At 52.2% G+C, this 24381-nt stretch overlaps 1 protein-coding gene across 1 annotated transcript; it reads right to left on the bottom strand.

Moving 5' to 3' along the window:
- Window positions 1–9120: 9120 nt before the first annotated feature.
- On the bottom strand, window positions 9121–13322 carry BTG2 (BTG anti-proliferation factor 2). The gene is made up of 2 exons (XM_007086487.3): window positions 13047–13322; window positions 9121–11775 (listed from the first exon to the last, which is right to left on the bottom strand). Exons 1-2 carry the CDS (start codon window positions 13198–13200, stop codon window positions 11441–11443), a joined length of 489 nt encoding a protein of 162 aa, XP_007086549.1. The 5' UTR covers window positions 13201–13322; the 3' UTR covers window positions 9121–11440.
- Window positions 13323–24381: the final 11059 nt, after the last annotated feature.

The raw sequence follows: 24381 nt of genomic DNA, 5'->3' as shown, positions 1-24381 counted from the left end.
AAGAGAAGCCACTGGGGCCTGGGCCTCCGCCCTGACAGGGCCGGGTGAGAGAGGAAGTGGGTCACAATGGATACAAGGAGTTCCTGTGTTTTGCAGCAGGGGTGAAGCAATGCATTTGGCTGGTCTGTCTCTACTGGATCGAGAGCTCTCCAACAGGAAAGACACAAAAGGCAGAGGAGGGGTTGGTCACTGGAGCGTCTAGCCTACACTATCTGGTCCCCCAGCTCTCTTGCTGTCAAATTCATACCCAGGCACCTCCAGATGCTCTGGGAGATGATGAGCAATATCCCAGGTGATCTCTAGGGCCTTATATTCCATTTGAAATGCGATACATAAACACGGGACGCCTGGGAGCTCTGCCGGTTAAGCGTCCCCCTTCTGCTCAGGTCATGATCTCATGGGTTCGAGCCTCACGTCGGGCTCTGTGCTGATGGCTCGGAGCCTGCAGCCTGCTTTGGATTCTGTGTCTTCCTCTCTCTCTGCCCCTCCCCTGCTCATGCTCTCTCTCTCAAAAATGAATAAACATTAAAAAAAAAAATGTGTAGGAGTGAGATTCCACTCCAAAAAATATAAGAATATTTTTTTGACTAACTATCTGCACTGTGAACTGGGGCTTGGTGTAGAAGTCCCTCGAATCCAGAAGACCAGGACACTGGTGACCTGGGTGTCACTGGGTGACAGGAAGAATTAGAAGTCCTGGGTCCAGTTTTGCCTTCATTTTTCTTGTTGTTTCTCCTCTGTTTATTCAGCCAGTCCTGGGTTTGAGCTCAACTCTGCCTCTTACCTGTAGGAATTAGAGTCCAGGGCAACGGGGCCTTTGCCCTGAGGTTCCTGGGGTGACCCACATTGTAGGCCTTGACCCGTCCTCTGGGGTGGAGAGCTTCTGGACATTTCATTTGTGCAATGACCCCCTTTGTTCTGACCCAACAGAAGTCCCTGCCCTGCTCTGCCGAGGAAGCCTTCCTGGGCCTGTCACTGTTTACAGACTCTCAGAAAGGCAGGTGTTGGGAGGAAGCTGCCGCTTGCGGTCGGTTCTCCCCAGATACAGGAGCGCCCGGCCCCCCCTAGGCCCGCTGCCATTGGCTAACAGGAGGCCAAAACAGACTCCTCTCCCGCCTGCAGCCACCCAGCCAGCAAACAAAGAGCGCACAGGAAACACCTGGAGGAGAGGGCAGCTGGCAAGGGGACCCGCAGGAAAGAAGAAAGGGTTTGCAGGAGGAATTAGGCTGGTGAGGAGCTGTGGGTGGGCGCCCGGGGCTTAATCGCATTTCTCTTGGCCCCCCGCCAGCTGCTGAGACCTAGTCGCTGAGTTGCTCAAATGCACCATCCCTGGCACCCTCCCTCCGGGCCTCCAGTAAAGGGATCATCCCTTCCTGCGCCAGCTTTCCTAGCACAAGGGCACAAATACCCGTAAAGACTGCTCAGAGGGCTTTCCCTCTGCCCCTCTCCTCCCTTCTGTGGCCCTCCTCATTCTCAGCCAGAGAGTCTGATCCTCTTTGGAGCAAGTAAACTTACTAATTTATTTACTTCTTTAAGTTTATTTATTTATTTTGAGAGAGAGCAAGAGAGAGAGCTTGCACCTGTGAGCGGGGCGGGGGCAGAGAGAGAGAGGGAGAGAGAGAATCCCAAGCAGGCTCTGCGCGGTCAGATCTCATGGCGATCTCACAAACCAGGAGATCATGACCTGAGCCAAGATCAAGAACCCGATGCTTAACCGACTGAGCCGCCCAGGCGCCCCTAGACGATGTAAATTTAAACCCAATGTCCAGGAGTGAAGACAGAATCCTTAACCAAGGTAGCCGCCCATGTTATGTCAAAGTCTATTTCAAAGAGAAGTCTCCATTTATTTCCAAACTTATTTATCTAGATCTACATCCACATCTGCTTACTTGTCGTTTAGTACTTCAAGTGGTTGTGGTTCTGGGTGGAACAGACTTGACTGAGGAGAGTCAATGACACCCTACCATCAGCATCCGCCCAAGAGCATGTCTGGGGGTGCATAAACCATGTGCTGGAAACCTTGTATGTATGTAGCAGCAGCAGCCCACAGGGCTCCCTCACCCCCTCTTAGGAAACCCCCTGATAGGGCACTTTCCTTTCTGGGTCTGGAGTGGGAAGATTGGAAGGGGGCCATGAGAGGAGGGCACTTGCCCCACAGCCTCTTGCGGGTACACCACAGTTTACTCAACCATAGCTTTTCATTCAACAGCCAGGGTACTCGCGTCACACTGTCGCACGCCAAGTCGTGGGCAGCACACGAGGGTGTAAAAAACAGAAGGCAAGGGATCCTTCTATGGAGGCGTGTGTGGTAATCGTGGGAGAGGGGACGCGAGCTTGCAGAGCCTCCAGACATCGACCAAAAGTGACACGTGAAGACGTGCTGACTGTGTTTGTTATGAACACGTAAACAGTGATAAATGATGTGTATACATCATTTAAGAGGCGCTGGAATAAGGAATGTAGTATGAGGGGGTAAGCAGTTTTAAACCATATGTACAAACATTGAAAAGCCTTGAGGTCAGAATGTTTTTAAAGAACGCAAGCGGAATTATTCAGGGAAGGCATCCTGAGGAGGCAACAGGGGAAGGAAAAAGCGTGGACTCTGGAGACAGACACGTCCAGGTTTTAAATCTGTTTCCACCACCTCCCCCTCCAGTCACTGGTGCTTTGCCTCCTTCATCTATGAGCTTGAGGCGACCATCTCTCAGAGTGTGCTCATGGAGATCGTGCGAGAGAGGCTGTGTGTAAGGCAGCAGGCAGAGTGCCTGGCCACATTGGTGTTCGGCACCCAGTAGGTGCTCGTGTCCTAGAAGAAAGCATGTCAAAATATTTTGACAAGTGGTTTGGGGCCGTGATAATTGGCAGAGTAGGGAGTCTTGCAGATGTGGTCATGACGGCAAGGACAAGTGAACAGGAGAGAGTTGTGAAGGTGGGGTACCCTGGCACGGTTAGGCCATTGCACAGGGAGTCTGGGGTTGGAAAGTTCGGGAGCGCCTTGTATTCCCATCTTAGACATTCAGAATGGCCAGGAGAGGCAGCAGGAAAGGAATGGCATGATGAAAACGAAGTTTGTGGTTGCCCAGGCTGCTGGCCAGCCTGGGTAGGGAGGCAGATAGAAGGCTGTTGTGTGTTATTTCCATACAATGGAGCAGGACCAGGGCTATGCACTGGCCTAAATGGAAAAGAAGAATCAGGGATTTCCCCTGTCCTGTATGGAAATGGAAATAGAATGGTGAGAGGTGATTTAGCACAAGTGGCTCATTTTACGGATGAGAAAACTGAGGCTCAGGAGGGAGGAGGGACTAGTCTAAGATGTCAGAGACGAATCTGGTACTAGTTATTGTCAGACCCGAAGCTAGGGCTCCTACTTCCCAACTCCTAAGCCCATGGGTGTTTCTACCACCCGGCCGCTGACCTCCAGAGTCGACATTGGGAAGGATTTCTGTGGACAGGATCACAGACAGAGAGTCTATTTTCTCTCTCCAGCCACCTTGGTCAGAATTCCTTCCCCACACGTAGCCCAGCCTTCTCTCCAGGTGTGATTACCGTCTGGGTAAACCCATTTAGGGAGTTAATTGATAACTAAGGTTCCCCCACATTATGATTTAAAATGTGTCCACCCCTCTCTAAGTAACATTTACGTTTCAATAGCAGGTGCTTAAAGACCTAAGAGCCTGTAAGATTCAAAGGACTGTTTTCTTAAGAAGGTGCAATCACAGGGGCACCTGGGTGGCTCAGTCAGTTAAACGTCAGACTCTTGATTTTGGCTGAGGTCATGATCTCATGGGTCATGATCTCACGGGTTGTGGGTTCGAGTCCGTGTCGGGCTCGGTCAGGCTCCGCACTGACAGCTCCCTTTCTCTCTGCCCTTCCCCTGCTTGTTCTCTCTCTCTCTCTCTCTCTCTCTCAAAATGAATAAGTAGCTTTAAAAAGAAAAAAAAAAAGGTGCAGTCACAGGTTAGCTCTTCTGAGCTGGGACCCCTCACTGGCAAACCCTGAATGAACTTGATTTTTTTTTCTTCTACTCCTTACCTAAATTCCTTTCATCTATTAGCCTCTACTCTTGGCAACTTTGAGACCCATCTGTTCGGCCAATATTCACTAACACCTATTCAACACCAAACACTGCTCAGGTAAAGTCCCTGGCTTACATTCTACTGTAAATTCAGCGTTATAAGGGGGTGCCTGGGCGGCTCAGTTAGTTGAGCATCTGACTCTTGATTTCAGCTCCCATCATGATCTCATGGTTTGTGGGTTTGAGCCCTGCGTCGGGCTCTGTGCTGACAGTGCAGAGCCTGATTGGGATTCTCTCCCTGCCGTCACTCTCAAAATAAACTTAAAAACAAAATCCTTGTTTAAAAAAAAAAAATCGGGGTTATAAGGACTAGGACAGAAGAAAAGACTGAGTAACGTGGGAAGGAACAGTGTCACTGCAAAGCTGGAAGAGAAGGTCTGAATCTTGAGAGACCAGAGTTAACCAGACAAAAGTGGGTAGGCAGGAGGGGGCAGAGCATTGAGCAAAGGCCCAGAGGCTGCAGTCCCAGGCATGAGTTAATGGGCACCGGTTGAGGGTGGGCAAGTTGCCTCTAGTATAATCCTTGGAGGGGAAGCACAGGCCCCAAGCGTGCTCGCTGTCCTGTCGGGAACATACTGGGATGTGCCTTCGAGAGATCCCAGCCGTGGTGACAGTGTGCCATTGATGTCCTCAATGCAGAGCCTCACTCCAAGTATGGGGGTGGGGTCAGAAAACCCTACACCCCCGTTTCCAGGTGGTCCAAGGAGCATCGTAAGTCACAAACTGGAAGCCTATGCAAATAAGTACTTAAAAGCAGTTTACCCCTTAAAAAAAAAATTAGTGGCCGTCGTTAGAATTTAGGGAGATGTGAAATAAAAGTCTATATTTCAGGTTTCTCTTGAAAAAATCACAGTATCTGATATCACTGGTCTCCCAGGAGGACAAGGGACTGGCACTAAGGAACAGGGTCTTTTTCGGACAAAGCCTGAGCTCACTCCCCAAGTTCACCACAGCCTCTGTGTGGCTGTCCTTCTTCACTGACAGCCTGGCCCTACCTTGGCTCCTCTGGTGCTCACCGAACTCTAAACGGCCCCTCCCTGCTGGTGCTGGTAAATAAAGGAGCCCCAACCTGCCTGGCTATAACCTCCTCTTATCTGATGTGCCCCGGGAAGCCTGTCGGGTCTGCTGGACAAGGGGTGAATAAGGCCTGCCCTTGCTTATGGGAACAGGGGTGGGGACTAGTAGACCCACTTCAGCTGGGAGCAAAATGACTTGGAGCCGGTGGGCGCCCAGGGAACGGGGCCCCCCTCGAAGCCGGGGGAAGGACAGGCAACACATCTGGGCAAGGCTTGTTTGTACAAGATCATTATCCAGGGCCCTGGTAGCCTCTTAAACTGAGTTCAAATGTTTTTCATACCAGCTCTGCAAAGGAGTGGTGCAGAGAGAAAGCCAGAACTCTCCAGAACTCACCAGGCTTGCCCTTCCCAGCTTCCCCGTTTCTCTCTCTTCCTGGAAGGGAGAACGTGATTCCGCATGATTCCACAGGTGGGCGGGAAGGAGGTAAGCAAGGTTGGTATTGGAAAATCCGTTCCCCACCCACTCTGCCTATGAATGGGCACATAGCCCAGTTTGGTATTAATTTACAAGCAGACCATGGAGCCAAGAGGTCAAAGCTCCCCTCCAGCCAATGAGATCGGATGTCTGGCGGGCACATGGTACATTTCAGCCAGAATGGCCAAGATCAGACATGAGTGCATTCATTCATTCTGCAGGTACCTACAGAGTACCTACTACAGGCTAGGTGATGCCGGGAAGGGCTCTTTGGACTGTGAAGAATTTTTCTTGGTTTTGTTTTGATTTGATTTTAAGTAGGCTCCACACCCAACACGGGGCTTGAACTCATGACTCTGAGATCAAGAGTCATATGCTCTACTGACTGAGCCAGCCAGGTGCCCCTGGACTGTAAAGACTTTCAAGCAAAGGATTGAAAATCATCTTTCAATGGGGAGGCCGAAGGCTGCTTGGATGTTCTTCGCTGCGGCCATTCTCGGAGGCACTAGTGGGACTAATACTTAAATAATGGTTTCCTCCCAGTTACCAGAATGTCAGTGTCCTTATTCAGCTCAGGACCAATTCAGATTAGCTTCTACTTAAAACTAGAATTTTCATTTGTTGCATACTTAAATATGCAAAGCACTATGCCAAGTGGTTTAGATCTCATTTCAACCTCCTTAACATTTTCAAATGGGTTCTATTCTTTTTTTTTTTTAATTAATTTATTTATTGTGCGTGTGTGAGAGAGAGAGAGACAGAGAGAGAGAGAAAGAGAGAGAGAGAGAATGAATCCCGAGCAGGCTCCATGCTGTCAGCTGCAGAGCCCAATTCGGGGCGTGATCTCACAAACCATGAGCTCCTGACCTGAGCTGAAATCAAGAGTCAGAGCTTAACTGAGTGAGCCACGCAGGTGCTCCAAGATGGGTTGTATTCTTAGTCCCATTTTACAAATGGGGAAATGAGGCCTGGTTGAAGTAACTTGTTCCAGATTGCACACAGGAAGTAGGTGGGAGAGAGGAGATCAGACCCCCGGGCAGCCTAACTCCAGGGCCTGCCTGAGCTGCTAACCTGTTTGCAGCCCTGCCCCACTGGGCTTGGAAATGGAAACTTTACCCAGCAGGAGTCGGACTCAAGCAAGGGAAGACTATTTACTTCACTTCCCAACCCAAATGACCTTCCAGTTCAACTAATTGAAGATAATGATAATAATTGTCCTAATTTGCCCTCCAGTGACTGCCAGGATAATGGAGATGATTTAGAATCAAAAGCTGAAGAAAGGAACAGAGGTCATTTCATCCAACTCCCTCATTTCTGAGACAGGAAAATTGAGGGGCTTGGCCAAACTCCCACAGCTGGTTAGGAAGGACCTGGGCTACAACCCATATATTCTCCCTCCCAGCCCAGAACTTCTGCGTCCTGCTTTGCTGGGCCTCAGTGCCAGTACTGGCCTGGAAGCCAGGAGTCCTCGCTATCTGTGCTCCCGGAAGGCCACTATGGGGCCGATGTCAGACTCACAGAGGAGCGTTTCTTCCCCCTGGGCTTGCTGGTTGAAACATCAAGGTGTCCCCCACCCAAACCTCCTTATCAGGAACTGGGATGGGCTCTTAATCTGTAGCTCCCAGGCCACGTCTACACTCTCTGGACAGCGTGTTATCATCCAGAAATAGCTGACGGAGCCCAGGTCTCCCCGGCTGGCGCAGTGTACCAAGTGGGGAAGCTGGGAGCAGAATGGACCAACCACCCAATGCCCGGTCCCGGGACACGTGAAAACCACCAGCTGCTACCCAAACTGTTCCTGCCTACAGCCCCTGTACCCCCAGCTGGCCAAGGGGTAGTCCCCACCGCTACTGAAATTGGCCAGATCTAAAGTAAGCAACACAGAACACTCCCATGTAAATTGAGGGACCGTTTTTCTACCAGGAGCCGAGAACAATCCCCAAATCAATCTGCTATGCGGCCGTCTCCCCCGCTCGGAGACAGAGGTGGGTGATGATGTCCCCTTGGCCTCCGATAACCCTCCCTTTCAGGCTTTTTACTAAACAATATGAAAAACAATGAGTGGAGCCTCTTAGGAAAGAAGAAGGTAGGTGCTGGTAAGAATAGCACGCCAGGAAGGGCAAAAATTCAACCCTAACTCCATCCTTACATCCCAAAAGGCGGGTCCTTACAAATGAGTGCCTAGGACGTTTGTGCTAGAAGCTACAAATGAAAACGGGGCCATTCCTTCAAATGACCTCTTGACACAAGTGTCCCTGTAACTAATTCTGTTTGTGATACAGATGAGCCGGCTTCCCGCAGCCCCATTTCCGGCCTCCGCTACCCTCCCAAACGCACCACACACAGCCTCTCTGGCCTACCGACCACCTAGGACGCCCGGGTCAAACCGCATGTTTGTTCATGAGGGTCATGGAGGCATGAAATGAAGCGTGTACCTTGGTGAGGGGTGGTTCTGTTCACGAATCAATGTGCTTAAAATGTGGTTTAAGTGCAGCCCACCTCTGGCCAAGAAAAAAACTAGCCCAGGTCAGTGATGTACTTGTGACCTCAGCGGAAATTGCTGAGACAGCAGGTGGGGGGTGGGGTGCGGAAGCCTGTGTCAAAACCTCATGGACCGAACCCAAGAGTCAGGGATGATAAAGACTGTTCTTATTTCCTCACATATATCCTATCCATACAAAGGGAGTAATAAATTGGTAACCTTTGGCTCTCAAATCTTTGCTGTTGGGAGTAGCTACTCTTTAGCTGACTGGTAGCCTTGGCTGTCCATTATACATTCAGTTCCAGGGCCCAGATCCTGAGGCCCAACTGCTCTTGTCTAATAAGAATGGTGGGTACTGGGGCACCTGGGTGGCTTCGTCAAAGGTCCGATTTCTTGATTTGGGCTCAAGTCATGATCTCGCGGCTGGCGAGGTGGAGCCCCACGTCGGGCTCTGGGCTGACAGCTCAGAGTCTGGAGCCTGCTTCGGATTCTGTGTCTCCCTCTCTCTACCCCTCCCCTGCTCACACTCTGTCTCTCTCAAAAATAAACTTAAAAAAAAAAAAAAAATGGTGGGTACCCAATGGCAGTCCCAGAGATGACAAGAGAGCCTGTGCCAGGAACTTTCCAACAACTCTGCCCCAGCGTGGCAAGGGGTTCCGTGCCCCCTTCTCACCATCTCAGTCTGAGACTCAGGCTGTGAGCCTTAATCATTTGTCATGTGTTCCATGCCTCGCACTGACTGACGGTACATGCTTGCTGAACAAACAAACAAGGGAACACAGCTGAGGCCTAGCGAGGGCAGGATGCGTGAGACCTGGCTAAAGAGTGCTCAGTCTAGAACCCCGTCCCGTCCAGCATTTTCACAGGGAAGTGAGAATGCGCACTAAGGAATGAGGTAAGGAGTACTTCTTGGCTCTCTGTCACACAATAAGATTTTTCTTTTACACCAGCCACCTGCTATAGGTCTTCTGAGTGTAACTGAAGAGAAATACCATGAGACACCAAGAAAGGATTTGCATTGGAAGAAAACGCTTAGTGAGTTGAGGATGTTGGCTTCTCTACACCACACGGCTTCATCTGCTACATTTTTATTAAAGTAACCAAAAAAAAAGAAAAAAGAAAAAAGAAGCGCGTACATTTGTCCATAAAGCTGTACATTCTTCCATATAAAAACACTATTATACAATTAGTAACCTTTGTCTTTTCTGTCAGAATAGCTTACCAACGTGCTACTATTATTTCTTTTTACCTAATAGGAGAGACAGGCCTGCTCAACAGTCCAGCTCTGGGTGTTTTGCTGTTTTTTAAAGTGAACATTAAAAAAAAAAAAATAAGAAGAAAGAAACAGAGAGAGAGAGAGAGAGAGAAGAGAGAAAAGATTAAGCAGGAGACCATGAGGCTGCTTCTTTTTTAAAAAGGCAGGGATCTGTTTGCGAACAGGATGCAACAATGGCCACATCCAGTGAGTGATTCACAGCTTTGTCTCAACCCACAGGCCAGAAAATGAGCTCTTGGGTCTGTGGGTCTGAAGTTAGCTTTAAAGCAATAAAGGCTGGAAGCAGGGTCTGGGAAGGCAGCTTGGAGTCTAGAGTTGAAAAGGAGGCAGGACTGGCAGGACTGGGTAGGGACAGTGTTTGGTAAATAGCACCTTTGAATCAGAAGTGAGTGGTTAAGAAATTCAGGGAAGGGGACGGGCTGTGGAGTGGGGGACCCTCGGGCAGGGAAGAAAGTTTCCTCACTAAGGGGTGACAGCCTGGTGGGCTGGACAGGAGGGTAGCCAGGTAGACCGGACGCTCTAGCTACGTCCTTCTAAAGTGATTTTGAGTTTGGGAAACTCAAGGCCTTCTGAGGACCCCCTCACTAATGTCACTGAAAAACCGAAGGAAGGCGATTTCTTCCCAGTATAGATTTCCACTGGCTCCGACCCAGCACGGTAAATATTGCACAAGTCTACAGACAAATCTGGGTTGTACTGAGAGACAGCAACTTCCCCACAGGTGCTCTGAGCACCAGGGAGAAAATAATGCCCAGGATTCTGGCTTTTAGTGTCAGCCCTACAAGAATACCAAGTAGTCCTGCAGAAGTCGGGGAGTTCTCCCATTCGGCCAAGGAACACCTGCGAGGCCGACCAGCCAGCCAGAGTCCCGAGGACGGAGGGATAGTTCCCGAAGCCCTCCGGGGCACCAGGAGGTTCTGAGAGCTGGGTCTCCTTCAGACTCTCCTGGGACCCAGGAGGCCATATTGCACAATGAGTCGAGAGCTCTTGTTCTGGAAAACTGGGTAGCTCCGTGACCCAACCAGAAGGGGAGAAGAACGGGAGAGTCAGGGAGGAGTGTTGTGCTTTTAAAAAGAAGGCAGTAGTAAAGAACCTAGAGTTCCCTGTAGCTTTTGAGCCAACTCTTGAAGGGATAGTGGCGGCAGCAGCAGCATCAGGACGTTCCTGTGATTCCAGAAAGACGGGTTTTGGCCAAAAAACCCCAAAAAACAAACAAACAAAAACAAAACAAAAAAAACACATCCCCAGTGGATACTCTTTGGGTCCCAAAATTCCATTGCAAATCACCCCCAACTTAATCACCACATATACTCACACACAGAGCAGCACACAGCAAAGCAAAGGTTTCGTGCAGAGTTCCCTTCGGCCCCATCCCCGATAACCTCTAACTCCTGCCTTACTCCCCCGACCCCCACAAAACAAAAAGCTTTTGTTTCCTGGCTGGGAAGCAACATCTACCAGGCCCCTGAGCATAGAATCAGAAACAAGTCATGATTTCAAGAAAAGCTGCTTAGGGCAGAAGCAATCAGGAGAGGACTTTTCACTCTCTGCCCTGGATCTCATCAGAAACATGAAAGACGATTAGGCAACATAGTATAACTTAAGTCCAGGCTTGAATGCCCCTGAGTAAGAGAGGGGCCAGGGGATACAGGTGTCCCGTTCCGGAGAGGGAGAGGTTTGAGCTCAGCCCCTCTTCTCCCCGCAAGGCAGATCCTGACCTCTCTTTCACAGTTGCTAACCTTGCTTGCTCCCTCCCCCATCTTCTTGGGGTGCCAGCCAAGCTTCTCCCACCTCACCTCAAGCCAGCGCCCCCCCCCTTCCGTACTCCCCCCTCCCGTAGGCAGACACGCTGGTTCCCGGACTCAAGCGCACAACAGTTCTCTCCGAAGGCACCTGGGGAGGCCACTTCCAAGCAGCTCCCTTTAAGGATTTTTCTTTAAAAAAAATCTTTTGGTTTTTTTTTTTCTCCCCTTTTCTTAAAAAAAATAATATATTTATATATATATATATAAATAGCTCTTCATTTAAAATACAGTTCCCCAGGTTGAGGTATGCAGCGGCCTGTTGTCACGACAGAACGAGTACAGTAGAGTGCCTGGTGGGGCTGGCGGGGGATCTAACTGGAGACCGCCATCACGTAGTTCTTCGAGGGGCTGCTCCGGCCCAGCATCATTTGGTTCTTGCAGGTGAGGAGCCCATAGGAGGCTGCCACCGGGGCCTCCTCGTACAGGACGCAGATGGAGCCATCCTCCCCAATGCGGTAGGACACCTCGTAGGGGTCCACCCACAGGGTCAGCTCACTGGGCAGCAGCTGGTGCAGCTGGGGCTGGCTGAGTCCGATCTGGCTGGCCACCTTGCTGATGATGGGGTCCATCTTGTGGTTGATACGGATGCAGCGGTAGCCGGAGCCCTTGGATGGCTTCTCAGGAAACCAGTGGTGTTTGTAGTGCTCTGTGGAGACGGAACAAGAGGGAGATGCCCTGGTTAGAGCAGCTGGGCTGTGGGGGAAGGGGATGAAGGGACAGGAGGAGAGGCAGGAACCCAGAGATTTTAAGTAAGCAATGTAGTTTCTCATGAGTTCCAGGACCTCCCTGAGACCCTCCTGTCGCTGTAGCAGAGATAATTGTATGGAATCTGGAAACCCCCCCCCCCCCCCACTAGGAGGAGGATGTGTGTGTGTTGGGAGGGAGTCCCCTAGCTCTGAGGCAGTCCCAAGTAGCCAGTGCTTTTGGCACACCCCAGTTTAAGGAGGAGGGGTGAGACTGGGGAGGGCATGTCCAGACAGGGCCGCTGGAGACCTACTGGCTGAAGTTGGAGGCCAGGAAGGCTGCCACCATTGTCAGATCCACAGCGACTCATTGTGTCCCCCACTCTGAGCCCTAGAGGCTCCCTCTGCCTCCTTCAAAAGCCAGAGCCCCTGAGCAGTGGCTAAGGGAGTCGAAATTGGGTTGGTTTTGATGAAATATATGTTGCTCCTCAGAAGGCAGGATCTGTGTGGGCACGTTTGGAGATGGCTATCGCTGCCCAACACCGTCGGCCAACCGGCTGGAAAACAGCTGGGAGGTAAGTCTGGCAGCGGCTGGTTATCTCTTGTCCACCGCCCTTTTCACACCGCCCCCGCCCCCAACACACAAGCCAGCAGAGCGCAGTTACGACCTACAAGGCTTTCTCGGGACCGTAATGGGTGGCAGATGGCTCAGGGGGGCCAAGCATACAAAGGGGGCCGGGATTCCAACTTCGAACGAATCAACGATCGGCCCGGGCACAGCGCAGCCCCGCACTGCCGGAAGAACCACGGCCGAGACTCCCAAGTTGTTAAGAAGGCTCAACTGCGCCTTCTTCTCCCATAATGACCCCTTGGCTGGCCGGGCTGGGTCGTCCGTGGCGCCCTGGAGAGTCTCAGTAAGGGCAACGAGCTCGCGCTCAGGCCCGCAGGTGCCTCCTCTCCCGGGGCAAAAGCCGCGACTCGGCTCACACTCCAGGGCCAGGGTCTGCGCCTTCGAACGCACCCTACCGGAGCGGACACGGACCGAGACCCGAGCGCAGACCCAGGGGACTGCGGGGACTGCGGGTTGCCCCGGGGGCTGGAGGAAACCGAGTCCCGGAGCTGCTCGTGAGCGGAGCCCTGCTCTGGGAGCAGAGGGAAACGACCAAGGCAGGAAGGGGAGCCGAGCCCCAGCGGCAGGGGTCGACGGACGCCAGGATCCTCGGCGTGTGCTCACCTGTTAGTGCCTCCTGGAGAGCGCCGCTGAAAACCTTTAGTCTCTGCTCGCTCACGCAGCCCCGGGTCCTCAGGAGGCTGGAGAGGAAGCCCACGGCGGCGGCGATCTCCGGAAGCATGTCTGTTCTCTTCCCGGTCCAGCGGGCCTGGCTCATGTCTTGCTCGGCTCAGGAGGCGGTGGCAGCGGCGGGGAGCAGCGAGAGGCAAGTGTCCGGTGGGACGTGCCGCTTCTCAAGCTTCCTGCGTGCGCTCGGCCGCTGCTCGGGCTCTGCGGGGACTTTACCCAGGACGCGCCTTTCATACTATTCCGAGAGGCGGGGGAGCCCGCGCCGGCGCCCATTGGCTACTGCTAGCGGATGGGGGCGTGGCCTGACGCCCGCCCGGCCCCGCCCCGCGCGCTCCCGGGGCCGCGAGGCCGCTAGCCCCTGCCCCCGCCCCCGCCGCCGCCCCCGCCACCTCCCCTGCGCTGAGGTCATCGCCCGCTGACGTCAGTGCTGGGAACCTGAGCCGGGCTTGCGGGCCGAGGGAGGCGCCGGGAGAAAAGGGGAGCCGGGGAGGGGCCGAAGCCTCTGGGCGGAGGAGTGCTGCGTCCAGTTCGCGGCCAGGATGCCTGGACCTCCTCTCCTCTCCGCCGGTCCTTCCAGATTTAGGTCACCGGCCACCTCCTCCAAGAAGCCTCCGCTGATAACACCTCTCTCTCCCACGCGGCCCCTTTTCTGGCTCCCACATTTTCCAACGCCCACGGTCAGAACGAATCACTCGGACGCTTTGTCACCTTTTAACCGCTTTGCCCTGTTTGTTAAATAGGTTTCTCTCGGCTCTTCGGAAATGTGGACCAAGTCTTGTATTTACTTAGGCAATAATCCCGTCTCCCCCAAACATGTTCTGCCCTTCCTCTACACCGATGCCTTTTCTCTTGCCTGCTAGCATCCAAGTCTTACCTGTTTGAGGGGGAAGGGTGGGAGCAGTGTTGCAAGACTTTTCTGTCCCCGCAAGTTATTTTTCTAGTCTCGCCTTCCTTTGAATGCCAAAATTTTTGAATAAGTGGTCTGCTCTCAACTGCACACATTTTCCTGGCCACTCCCTTTTCCTCCTCCTCCCCTCTTCCCCCAGCCCTCCCTCATGTCCTTCCTCCTTGTGGATTGAAGCTTTTGTAAACATGGGCTCTTTCGGGAAAGAACCCAGCCTCAGTGTCCGAGATCCACACGCAGGACCGTCAGGACCTGGCCCGGTCACAGGCGCTGGGCAGATGTCCACTAGATGGGCAGAGAACTTCGAACCCACATCCCGGAGTCTGGCATACGTGGGTGCCCCATATATATTTGTTAAATGAGTCAAATCCAGTGGCCTCTGTAAATTCTTACTTTCCTTGGACTCTGGGCCCTGCTGACCACCTCAGGAAGCAGTTTCTCCTCCTTTTCAGGGGCACCTGGCACCAGGCTTCTCAGCCTCCTTCCCCTGCTGTGTCGGCCCTGGACCCCTTCTTGCCCCTGTTCCCTCTCTGTGGCCCCTCCCTCCTCTCCCTGTTCTCTCCACTTGCCTTCCTCACAGAAACCCTATTCATGTCGTCCACTCTGCTTACTTTTTCACAACTGACTTTCGAATCTGCATAGTCTGTCCTGGTGTCCTTTCATCCTGCTGCTCCCCCCACCTGCTCTCTCCTGCCCCGTGGGTGTCCAGCCACCAGCTCAGTGTCAGTCTAAGCCCACGGTCTTTTCCAGCTCCCTTCCTGATGTCCATGGCTGCCAGAGATGCCTTCCCTTCCCCAGGCACTCCGCCCTGAAAACTCACACTCACTTCTGACTTCTTGTACTTGGCTCCTCAGATCTGGCCCCAAGACCAGTTGCTTCTTCATATCTAGATGATTGCAGTAGACTTGTCAAACGCCATCCCCAAATGACCCTTCCTGCTGTTAGTAGGGCTGCATTCCAACAGGTCTGCACTCGCTTGCTCCTTAGCTCAGATCATTCTCAGGTACCCTCCACCCCCATTCGTCTGGACTCCTTTGCCTAATATTAAGATCTTTCGGAATTTGGCCCCACCCACCTTTTTAGGTTTCTGCCACTTTGTGCCCTAGGCTCATCCTCCTTGCTGTTCTCTAAGCATCAGGCTCTGCAGCCCAGAGCCCCCAACATTTTGCCCGTGATCCCCAGCCCTGCCCTGTAACATAGCCCCCGTTCCAGGTATGCCTGAATGTGCCGGGCTCTGCTGCACTGTGGCTCATGCCATTCTCCCCTGGACACCTCGCTGCCTCCTCCTCACCTCTCCCAAACCCCCACACTCCCGAAGGCCCGGTTGAAGCTTGGTCTCCCACTCTCAAAACCCGCACCGACCATTCCCGCACTACAGAATTAATGTTACCCATACCATTTATGTGGCACTCATAATCTGTGGTTTGGTGTTATTAGGGGTATTTTTAGAGGTTGACATCTTATCTCAACAACCGTCTGCAGGCTGCTTGAAAACAGGTTACTATACTCATTTGTCCTACATTTGTCCAGGGCAGTTTAGATTTCAAATATTCTACTCCAATGCTTCATGTGGCCCGTGAGGACGCACTGGAACACATCTCTTTAGATGGCCCCCTCGCCAGCTCCTCCCCGAAGCTGGATGGGGCCCAATGAAACCCTCACCTCTGCTCGCTGAGAGGGAAACGCTGTGTTACAGAAAACAGGGCTGGGGATGGAAACAGGATCACCTCTGCTGCAACAAACATCTAGAGAGACCAGGTGTCGCCCAGGCCAGAACTGTCCAAGGTCCACCGCCAAGGAAGGCAGGGGAACGGGTCAAAGTATAGACAGGGTGGTTCGGCACCTGAATCTGAAACTACTTAACATCTTCCTGGGTGTGTCTTCGACAGAGGCTGGGTGTTCTGGGCCTTGCTTTTACCTAGAACTGGTGCAAAAAAAAAAAAAAGTACAGACAGACAGACCGCCTGTTTTCGTTTTGTTTTGTTGTTTTGGTTTTTTGTTTTTTTTGTGTGTTTTGTTTTTTTTGCCTTAGGAAGTAGAATTCTGTCCTTATGTAGATTTTTGTATCACTCACCAAGTCACACAGCTAGTTCTCAATAGAGCCAGGACCAGATCTGTTGACTTCAAATATGGTGTGCTTTTCATTGGCCCATGGAGTCCCTGGGCGGTTGTTACAGGGGAATGGTCCCCAGTTCCGTGGTCAGTTCCCCTGACTTCCCTGTCCCGTTCCCCTGACTTCCTTGGTGGTGGACCTTGGACAGTTCTGGCCTGGGCGACACCTGATCTCTCTAGTGCTGTCATTCCAGAGGACGGTGCGGCAACATGAGGCGAAGTGTTCTGCATTGCTCAGGATGTGTCTTCGCCTCCTCGTTGGTGATGACGTACCTTGTGTAGGGCATCGGTAAGAACCAGAAAACACTCCCCTGGCTTTCCTAGTCTCTTTTCTTTCTACTCACAAGCCTAGGGAGAGGAGGCTGAGTTATCCCACATTCAAAGTTTCCGAGTCACTGTGCAGTGTAGTTGTGACCAACTGAGGATTTGGATTCTCACTCAGTTTCCTTTTTTTTTTCAGTGTATTTATTTATTTTGAGAGAGAGGGGGTAAGAGGGGGAGAGGGGCAGAAGGAGAGAGAGAGAGAGAGAGAGAGAGAGAGAGAGAGAGAGAGAGAATCCCAAGAAGGCTTCACGCTCAGAGAGGAACCCGAGGAGGGGTTTGCTCCCACAAACCACAGGATCATGACCTGAGACGAAACCAAGAGTTGGACGCTTAACAACTGAGCCACTCAGCCACCCAGGCACCCCCTCGATCAGCTTCTTATCAGGGCAAATACATTACAGTAGTCCAATTTTTTTTTGAAATTTCCAAAGCTGCCCTTCAGTTGCAAGGATCAGGATCCTTACGAGCTCAAGAGTCCAGATTTCACTTCTTCCCTTTGCATGTTGCCTGCTGCCTCTCTTTCCTTGGCGTGGTCCAGATGTAATTTGAGCATCAGGATAAAGGCAGCGGGTCCCTCCCTCCCCCCTCTCCTCTTCTTCCTCCTCTTCGTCTTCATTCATTTCTTTCCTCTCTGCCCAAGGGCCTCGGGTTGAATTTTGAACATGAAATGTCCTGATACACTGTGCTAACCTGTGACGCCACCCATTGCCAAGTGGGCAGGTAGTGGTGGGGGTGGGGGCGGACCTCAGTCTATGCCTCATCTGGACCAGAAACTTCGGTGCCATGTGATCCCGACCCACTGACTCCCCTGGTCCTGGATGCCCACTTGCACGGGGCACCTATGTGACTTACTGTAGAGTGACACACAGCATCCCACCCCACCCTGCTCAGATCAAATCCCCCCAGGACGGGGTCCCTCTCCTCAGGCCTCAGCTTGTCTGGGAGGGGGGGGGGGTCCTGACACAGGCCTTGCTCTCTGCTCATTCCCCAGTCAGGAACAGCCAGATCATTGTTGAGGACTCTTGTCTTTCCCAGTGTCCTGTTAGGCCTTCAAGGCCTTGGCTTGATTGCCAAGGTTACCTCTCAGTTTCCTGACCCCACGTGGAACCCTGAGGTTGAGCAAAGCCGATCTGTTGGCAGAGGCTGGGCTGAGGTATTCTAGGGGGATGACATCAGCTCACTCCCACCCCGTGCAGCGTGTAGTTCTTATAGGTAGAGGTGTGTGTGTGTGTGTGTGTGTGTGCGCGTGTTAGTGTGGATAGGGAGGGCAGCATAACTATTTGAATGAGTATATACTTCAGTGTGTCGTGTGCTCTGATGCTTGAGGGTAGGAGGGAATACAGATGTGTTCGTAGATGTTAAAATGCCCTTATGATAATATATATATTGAGGAACGTCACTTCGAGAAGTGTGGATGTTTTGGTGGAGTGTGTGTTTTGGCGGGGAGAGTATATTTGGCGGGGTCGATCTGAGCGTGGCTGGTACAGATGCTAATTTGCTCTCTCCTCTTTTCAGGCTTCACTGGTGACAGCCTCGCTCTGCTGCCCAGAGCCGATAAGAAACACCACCCAGGGAGGACGAGACGCCTCTTCCTCACTTCCTAATCAGGGCGCGAACACTGCCAAACATATTCACAACCGTCTGCAATGTCGCTGGGTAATGTCCAGACGTCTTTTAGGGTCCCCTGCCATCTTCTCACAAAGTTGTCTCTCAAGAGCAGCTCGAGGCCGGCCAGTCTGGGGGTTATTCTTTACAATGAGAAGCGGGCGACAAAGACAGAAGAAAATGACATTGTCCTTCAAACCTGTTAACAAAGCCTGCATGAAAGCGAGGGTGTCAGCCCTTTTCAAATGGTCTGCCTTTAAACCCCTTCACCCAGCCCAAAGTGAACCGAGAACAGGAACGGAAATAGATAATGCAAAGGTGATCGGGGTTGAGGGTTAAGTGGAAAACTACCCACCTGGACTGAAGGAGGTCTTGGTAAGATATAAGCATGCGAAGGGCTTCCTAATCTCCAGGCCTGGACAATTTCCAAGTCCCTGAGGACAGTTTCTGAGAACCCCTGGAGGGATGGAGAAGAGTCGGAACCCTAAAAAAGTAACCCTTCCTCCACTTGTTCTGAAGCTCCAAGCAAAAAGATTTAATTGTACAAAAGGCACCCACCTAAATTAGGCAACCGAGTAACTTCCTGATAGGAAGGTAAGCATCTAGGACGTGCTAACAAGATGCCTGCTCCGGTCAGGACTCAGACGCTCTGAGGTGCGGGACATCTTTACAGGGAGGGCGGAGCTGGCCACCGGAGGTGGTGGGGTGAAGGCCGCAGGCTCCTTCCCCAAGCGGCATCTGGAAAGTATCAGAACCTCAGCGGCTGCTTCATGACTTCCAGGTGATGAACAGAAATAGCCATGGCAGGTGCGGGTTCCATTTGCTGCCACGAAGCTGGGAGCCCACCGGACTTGCAGTGGCAAAAACACCCAGGGCCCCTCTAAGCCCTGAGCACACCCACAGGTGAGCTGGGGAGCTGGGGAGGCTCATGTTCCCCACAGCACAGTCCCTGGTTTCTTCCCCATTTGCTCAACTCTCTCTCCCAAATGCCAACTGTATAGCTTAAAAGCCACAATCTGGAAGCCCCTGAGGTGGAGCTGACCACAGATATATTGTCTGGCCTGCATAGCGTTTAAGTATTTTAAAAATTAGGTGTTGGGGCACCTGGGGGGCTCAGGCGGTTAAGCGTCCGACTTCAGCTCAGGTCGTGATCTCGCGGTCCGTGGGTTCGAGCCCCGCGTCGGGCTCTGTGCTGACAGCTCGGAGCCTGGAGCCTGCTTCGGATTCTGTGTCTCCCTCTCCCTCTCTCTCTGCCCCTCCCTCCCTCGTGCTCCGTCTCTCTCTGTCTCTCAGAAATAAGTAAAAATGTTTAAAAAAGTTAAAAAAAATTAGTTGTCAACATTTAACTGGTCGGAAGCGTCCTGTTTTTTAAAACCCTCGAATTATGATTTCTCTTTAAAAACCTGAATATGTGAACACTGGTCCCACGTTCCTGCTCAGCACCGACTTGGCATCTAAGATAGGGAGCGTGTCCCCCGGGTTCCCAGGGCCCCTACCGCTCTGTGCCTCGTCCCTGCAGAGGCCACACGGTGGTGACCGTTTATCGAGGAGATACAATTTTAAAAATTGGGGCGCCTGGGTGGCTCAGTCGGTTAAGCGGCCGACTTCAGCTCAGGTCACGATCTCGCGGTCCGTGAGTTCGAGCCCCGCATCGGGCTCTGGGCTGATGGCTCGGAGCCTGGAGCCTGCTTCCGATTCTGTGTCTCCCTCTCTCTCTGCCCCTCCCCCATTCATGCTCTGTCTCTCTCTGTCTCAAAAATAAATAAAATGTAAAAAAAAATTTTAAAAAAAATTAAAAAAAAAATTATACCGTCTCCTGATACAGAAGAAATCCCAAACCGTCATCTCTAACCCCAACTTTACGACGGAACTCCCAACAACTGTTTTTTCCGGTTGAGAACCAGGCATCTTTGAAATATTTTTCTGGTATTTTAATCTCAACATGTAACAAATCAAGAAACTTCTCTCTTTTCAGCCTCCCCCCCTTCTTTTTTTCTCTCAATGGCATTACTATTTCCCCCTAGTCAGCAGACCTCTTTACCCCTACCCCTGAGAATCAGTTGTCAAGGCTTAGAAAGTCTCCATCAGCAATGTCTTTCCTGTTTTCACCCCTTGCTGTGGGCATTGCCCTCCCTCCCCCAGTCCTTCTGTCCCCCCCAAACCATTGCCGTAGCTTAGTGCTGGTATTTGCCTGCCTTCCAGGCTCCCCTCACTTCAACCCTTGCTGAAGACTGCTTGCCAAACTAATTTTCCTTGAATAATATCATGTCATTTGGGGGCTTTAAAAACCTTCGATGGTTTCCCAATCCCTACAGAATTAATTAAAAACCTCTCATCAGGCATTCAAGTCCCTAGACCATGAGACTTCCTAGGACCGTCATTCAAATCACCCAGGGAACTTGGTAAAAATTCAGATGAAGCAGCCTCTCCCTCAGATTCCGATTCAGTGGTTCGATGTGGGGTCCGGGCATCTGGTCACGAGAACTCAGTGGCAATGATGCAGCGGCTTGTGGCCCTGTCGCAGAGCACAAGCCCACACTTATCCGATGTATCTGCTCAGACACCAAGAGCTGCTTTATCCCTGTGTATCCCCGGCAATGACCCCCTCCCCAACCAGCCTCCCCAGCACCTGCTTCACAATTGTTGGCTGAGCTGAATGGGTGGGGAGCAGGCCCCTTGCAAAGGCTGAAAGCCAGGCCTTTATCCCCAGCCAGCTTTCTGAAGGCCGCCCCCTGCCACCTCAGAGAGACTTCAATAACCAGAGGCCTTGTTTAGAGGCACAAACAGTGGTCCCTTCTGAACATGAGACTTCTTTGATCTCAAGATATGAAACTCATTGGGACGTCCTTGGTTTTTTCGTTTTGTTTTGTTTTTGCTTTTGTTTTTAAGTAAGCTCTATGCTCCACATGGGGCTTGAACTCACGACCCTGAAATCAAGAGTGGCATACTCCACCAACTGAGCCAGCCAGGCGCCCTTAGACATACTCGCTTTTGTTGACCAGCCTGCACTCTAATCCCGTATCTGCCACCCACTATCTTATGACAAGGCAAATATTTGATCTCTCTTATCCCCAACTTTCTCATCTTTAAAATGGGGACATAGTTCTTCACGGAGTTATTGGGTGCTTAGCCCCGTGCCTACATATCCCAGATACTCAGGAAACTGTAGTTCCTGTTATTGTCAGAAGCAGGGTTTTCAAAAAATCATCTACACAAAATATTTCATCCTTCAGATGAAGAAAAGGAGGCCACAAGATGGGGAAAGATGCCCAAAGTCTTGAAGTAAGTTCATGGACCAGAACCTGAATGTCCCACGCAGTCTGTGCTCTTTCCACTTTCCAGACTCCCGTCTTGTGACACACGCTTCCTTCATTCAGACATTCACTTATTCGCTCACTCAGGGAGTATTCGTCAGGTACCCCCTGGGCGCTAGGCTCTGGAGATTCAGGGGAGTGTTGGAGGCTGACAGCAGGACACGGTCACTAGCCAACATGGAGTTTGGAGAGTGAGAGACCAGGCCCAGAGTGAGTTCAGCTGCTCAAGCAGATGCTGAAGCTTCCTGGAGAGGTGGGGGGGGGGGGGGTTGCATAGCAGGGGTTTGGGGTAAAGAGAAAAGCTGGGAGGCTTACAGGGGCAAGATCTTAGGTCAATGAGGCGTGAGCAGGAAGGCAAAGTTGATGTTCCAGGGGGACAGAGCAGACCTCAGAGAAGGGCATGGGGAGCAGTGGCCCCGAGTGGGGAGGACTCTGCCCCACTGCATGAGCCTGAGGGGTGTGGGGTATGACGCAGAGATAAACTCCCCCGAGGGGGCCTTCGAGGTATAGCTGGCTTCGGTTAAGGTCAGGAGGTAGGGAAAGTGCTCAGAGGGGTTGAGGCTATGGGGGAACCTGCTGGACGGAAGAGGGCCTGATGAAGGGGTCTGGAGGGGAGGCTGCGGGAGGCAGATTGTCGGAGAGGGAGAGCACGTACGTAGCGGGGTGTAGATGACAGTGTCTGCCTTCCGGACAGCGACCGGTGCAAGGAGAAGGAGTGAAAATGTAATCCTGACAGGGCCTTGGGAGAAAAGCGAACCGAGGGTCCCAGGAGAGCCAGGCTCAGCCAGGAGGCCGGAGACCCAGAGTGCTGGGCAGGGCAGGGAACTGCCACTTCTGCTCTGGCGTGGGGTGGGGGTGGAGTCAACTGGGAGACTGCAGGGTGACCTCTGGGTGAAGCCTCAAGTTCTTGGACCCGGGCCCCTAGGACCCGCTTTGCGCTCCCCAAACTCACCTCTTCCCCACCCCTCCATCATTCTGCATCATGCTGGCTCCTGCAGACTCGCTCTCACTCTCCTCCCTCCGGGAGAGAGCTGGAAAGCGTGATTAATTCATCAGACTCACAACTGATGCTGATGGTTATGCCAGGCCCCGTGGAGGGAGGGAATCTGCTCCCCCAAAGACGGCTATCCCCTTGAGGGTTGCTTCCCAGCTGCTGCGCCCTACTGACCCACTAACATCCACGGGCAAAGGGATGCTCTGGTTTCCTTCCCTCCTTTGCCAGCCTGGCCTATGGTAGGGGAAAGGCAAGGCAAGGCAGGATGGCTGAGGGTGTATGAGAGCGAGAGAGCAAAGAAGAGGTGAGGGAGGAGCTGGGGGTGGGGGTGGGGGTGGGGGTAAAGGGGAGCTGCGGACAGATGGCCAGACCAGTATTTGCCTGGAAAGGTCCCCAGCGGTGTGTGTTTGCTTCTGTGACTCCCTAGGTGTATCACCAGAGCAAAAGGATGGAAACTATCTGTTAAAAGTCTATTATCCTGGAGCCTCCCCCCCCCCCCGCCCAAGAATGTGACCTCCCACACCTCCACCCTCTGGGTCTTCTCCAATGGTACTAGAAGGTGTGACTGAAAGTGCCGGAAACTCATCAGGGGAACACACGGACTTGGAGGCAGCAGCAGATCTGAAGCTGAATTTATTGCCTCTTTCCCAAACTTAGAGGGCAGACACGTTGTAAACCCTCCTCATCCTCACTCCTGGGGGCCCGAGATCAACCTCCTTCATCTCCAGACAGCAAACAAGAGGAGAGGCCCCGAGACTGCTAGAGCTTTCGCAGATGTTGTTTGGGCAGAACCATAATGGGGCTGGGCCTCCCGGGGCTGCCGAGTGTCTGGGGCAGGCAGGAAGCTGGCATCACAGCTGGGACAGCCAGAGACAGCCCCCCACCCTCCCTGGGGTGGGGCCTCAAGTGTGGAGAAAGACAGACTCGGGAAAGAGGGACACACGGAAGAATCTGAAGGAGAGCTTCCCTCCTCCAGCCCCCTGGCTCCAGGCCCAAGGTGTTTGTGAAGCGCACTGTGGCTCAGATCCAGGGGAGGCTGAGCGTTTGATCCATATGGTTCAGGGGAAGAGGGCTGATGGCCAGACTGGGAGTCGGGGCCCTGAGCCTTAGTTTGCATATCTGTAACAAGAGAGTGTGGCCCGGAGAGCCACCCTCTCTCTTCCCTAATCTGTGATCTATGCTCGGCATTGATGACTCCTGGGGGCCCGGGAGATTATGTGATCACCAGCCACACTGCAGATCTCCTGATTCGATGACAGATATCCAGGAGGCCTCCTTCCTGAGCTGATGCCCTACATCCAGTTAGGGGCCAAGCCCTGCCAATCATCCTTTTGAAATATCTTCTACTCAGCACCACTAACGCTCCCTGCCATCGGATCTCGCCTAGACAATCACAACGATTTCCTATGCGGTCTCTCTTGCTTGGAGTACGCCCCTTCACACCCTTTCCTCAGTCTATCCTCTGTTGTAAGAGCTCCTTCTAACCACAGGTTTATCTTCTCTCTCTCCTGCTTGGAAACCTTTGAAGGCTCTTTACAGGAAGTTCAAATTCATTGTTGGGCCTTCAAGGCCTTTATAATCTGGGTCAGTCTCTAAGCTCCACTAACCTGATTCTCTGTTTCTTAAACATACACTTGTCCTTGGAAACCACTGTGTCTTTGTTCATATTATGCGCTCAGCCTAGAATTGTCTTTGTCCACTTCCTTGCCCATCAAAAAGGCTACTCACTCCTTCAAGGCCTGGTTTCTATGTTACCTCCTTTGTGAAGCTTTCCTGGATTCACCACAACCTCCAACTCTCCATTGCAATTAGTCACTTCCTTCTCTGTCTATGACTCCATAGCTCATATGCTGGTGTTGCGGTTCATTGCGTAGCCCTGTGCCACTGGGGCCCCTTGAAGGCGGGGTCTGGCTTCTACCTTTGTACTTCAGCGCCTGGCACACACCTTGGTCCTCAACACATAGTAGGGACTCAGTGAATCTGGTTGAATTCATATCTCCATGCAAGTGATGTAGA

The sequence above is a fragment of the Panthera tigris genome, chromosome F3 (genome assembly GCF_018350195.1).
Source record: "Panthera tigris isolate Pti1 chromosome F3, P.tigris_Pti1_mat1.1, whole genome shotgun sequence".
Taxonomy (NCBI): Eukaryota; Metazoa; Chordata; class Mammalia; order Carnivora; family Felidae; genus Panthera; species Panthera tigris.
The sequence above is the reverse complement of the archived record's forward strand: the minus strand, read 5'-3'. Positions and strand labels throughout refer to the sequence as shown.

Coding starts and splice junctions, on each gene's coding strand:
- BTG2 (XM_007086487.3), bottom strand. CDS start 13,200: ATGAGCCAGGCCCGCTGGACCGGGAAGAGAACAGACATGCTTCCGGAG. Junction 11,776..13,046: donor TCTCCAGGAGGCACTAACAG/GTGAGCACACGC, acceptor CCGTCTCCACAG/AGCACTACAAACACCACTGG.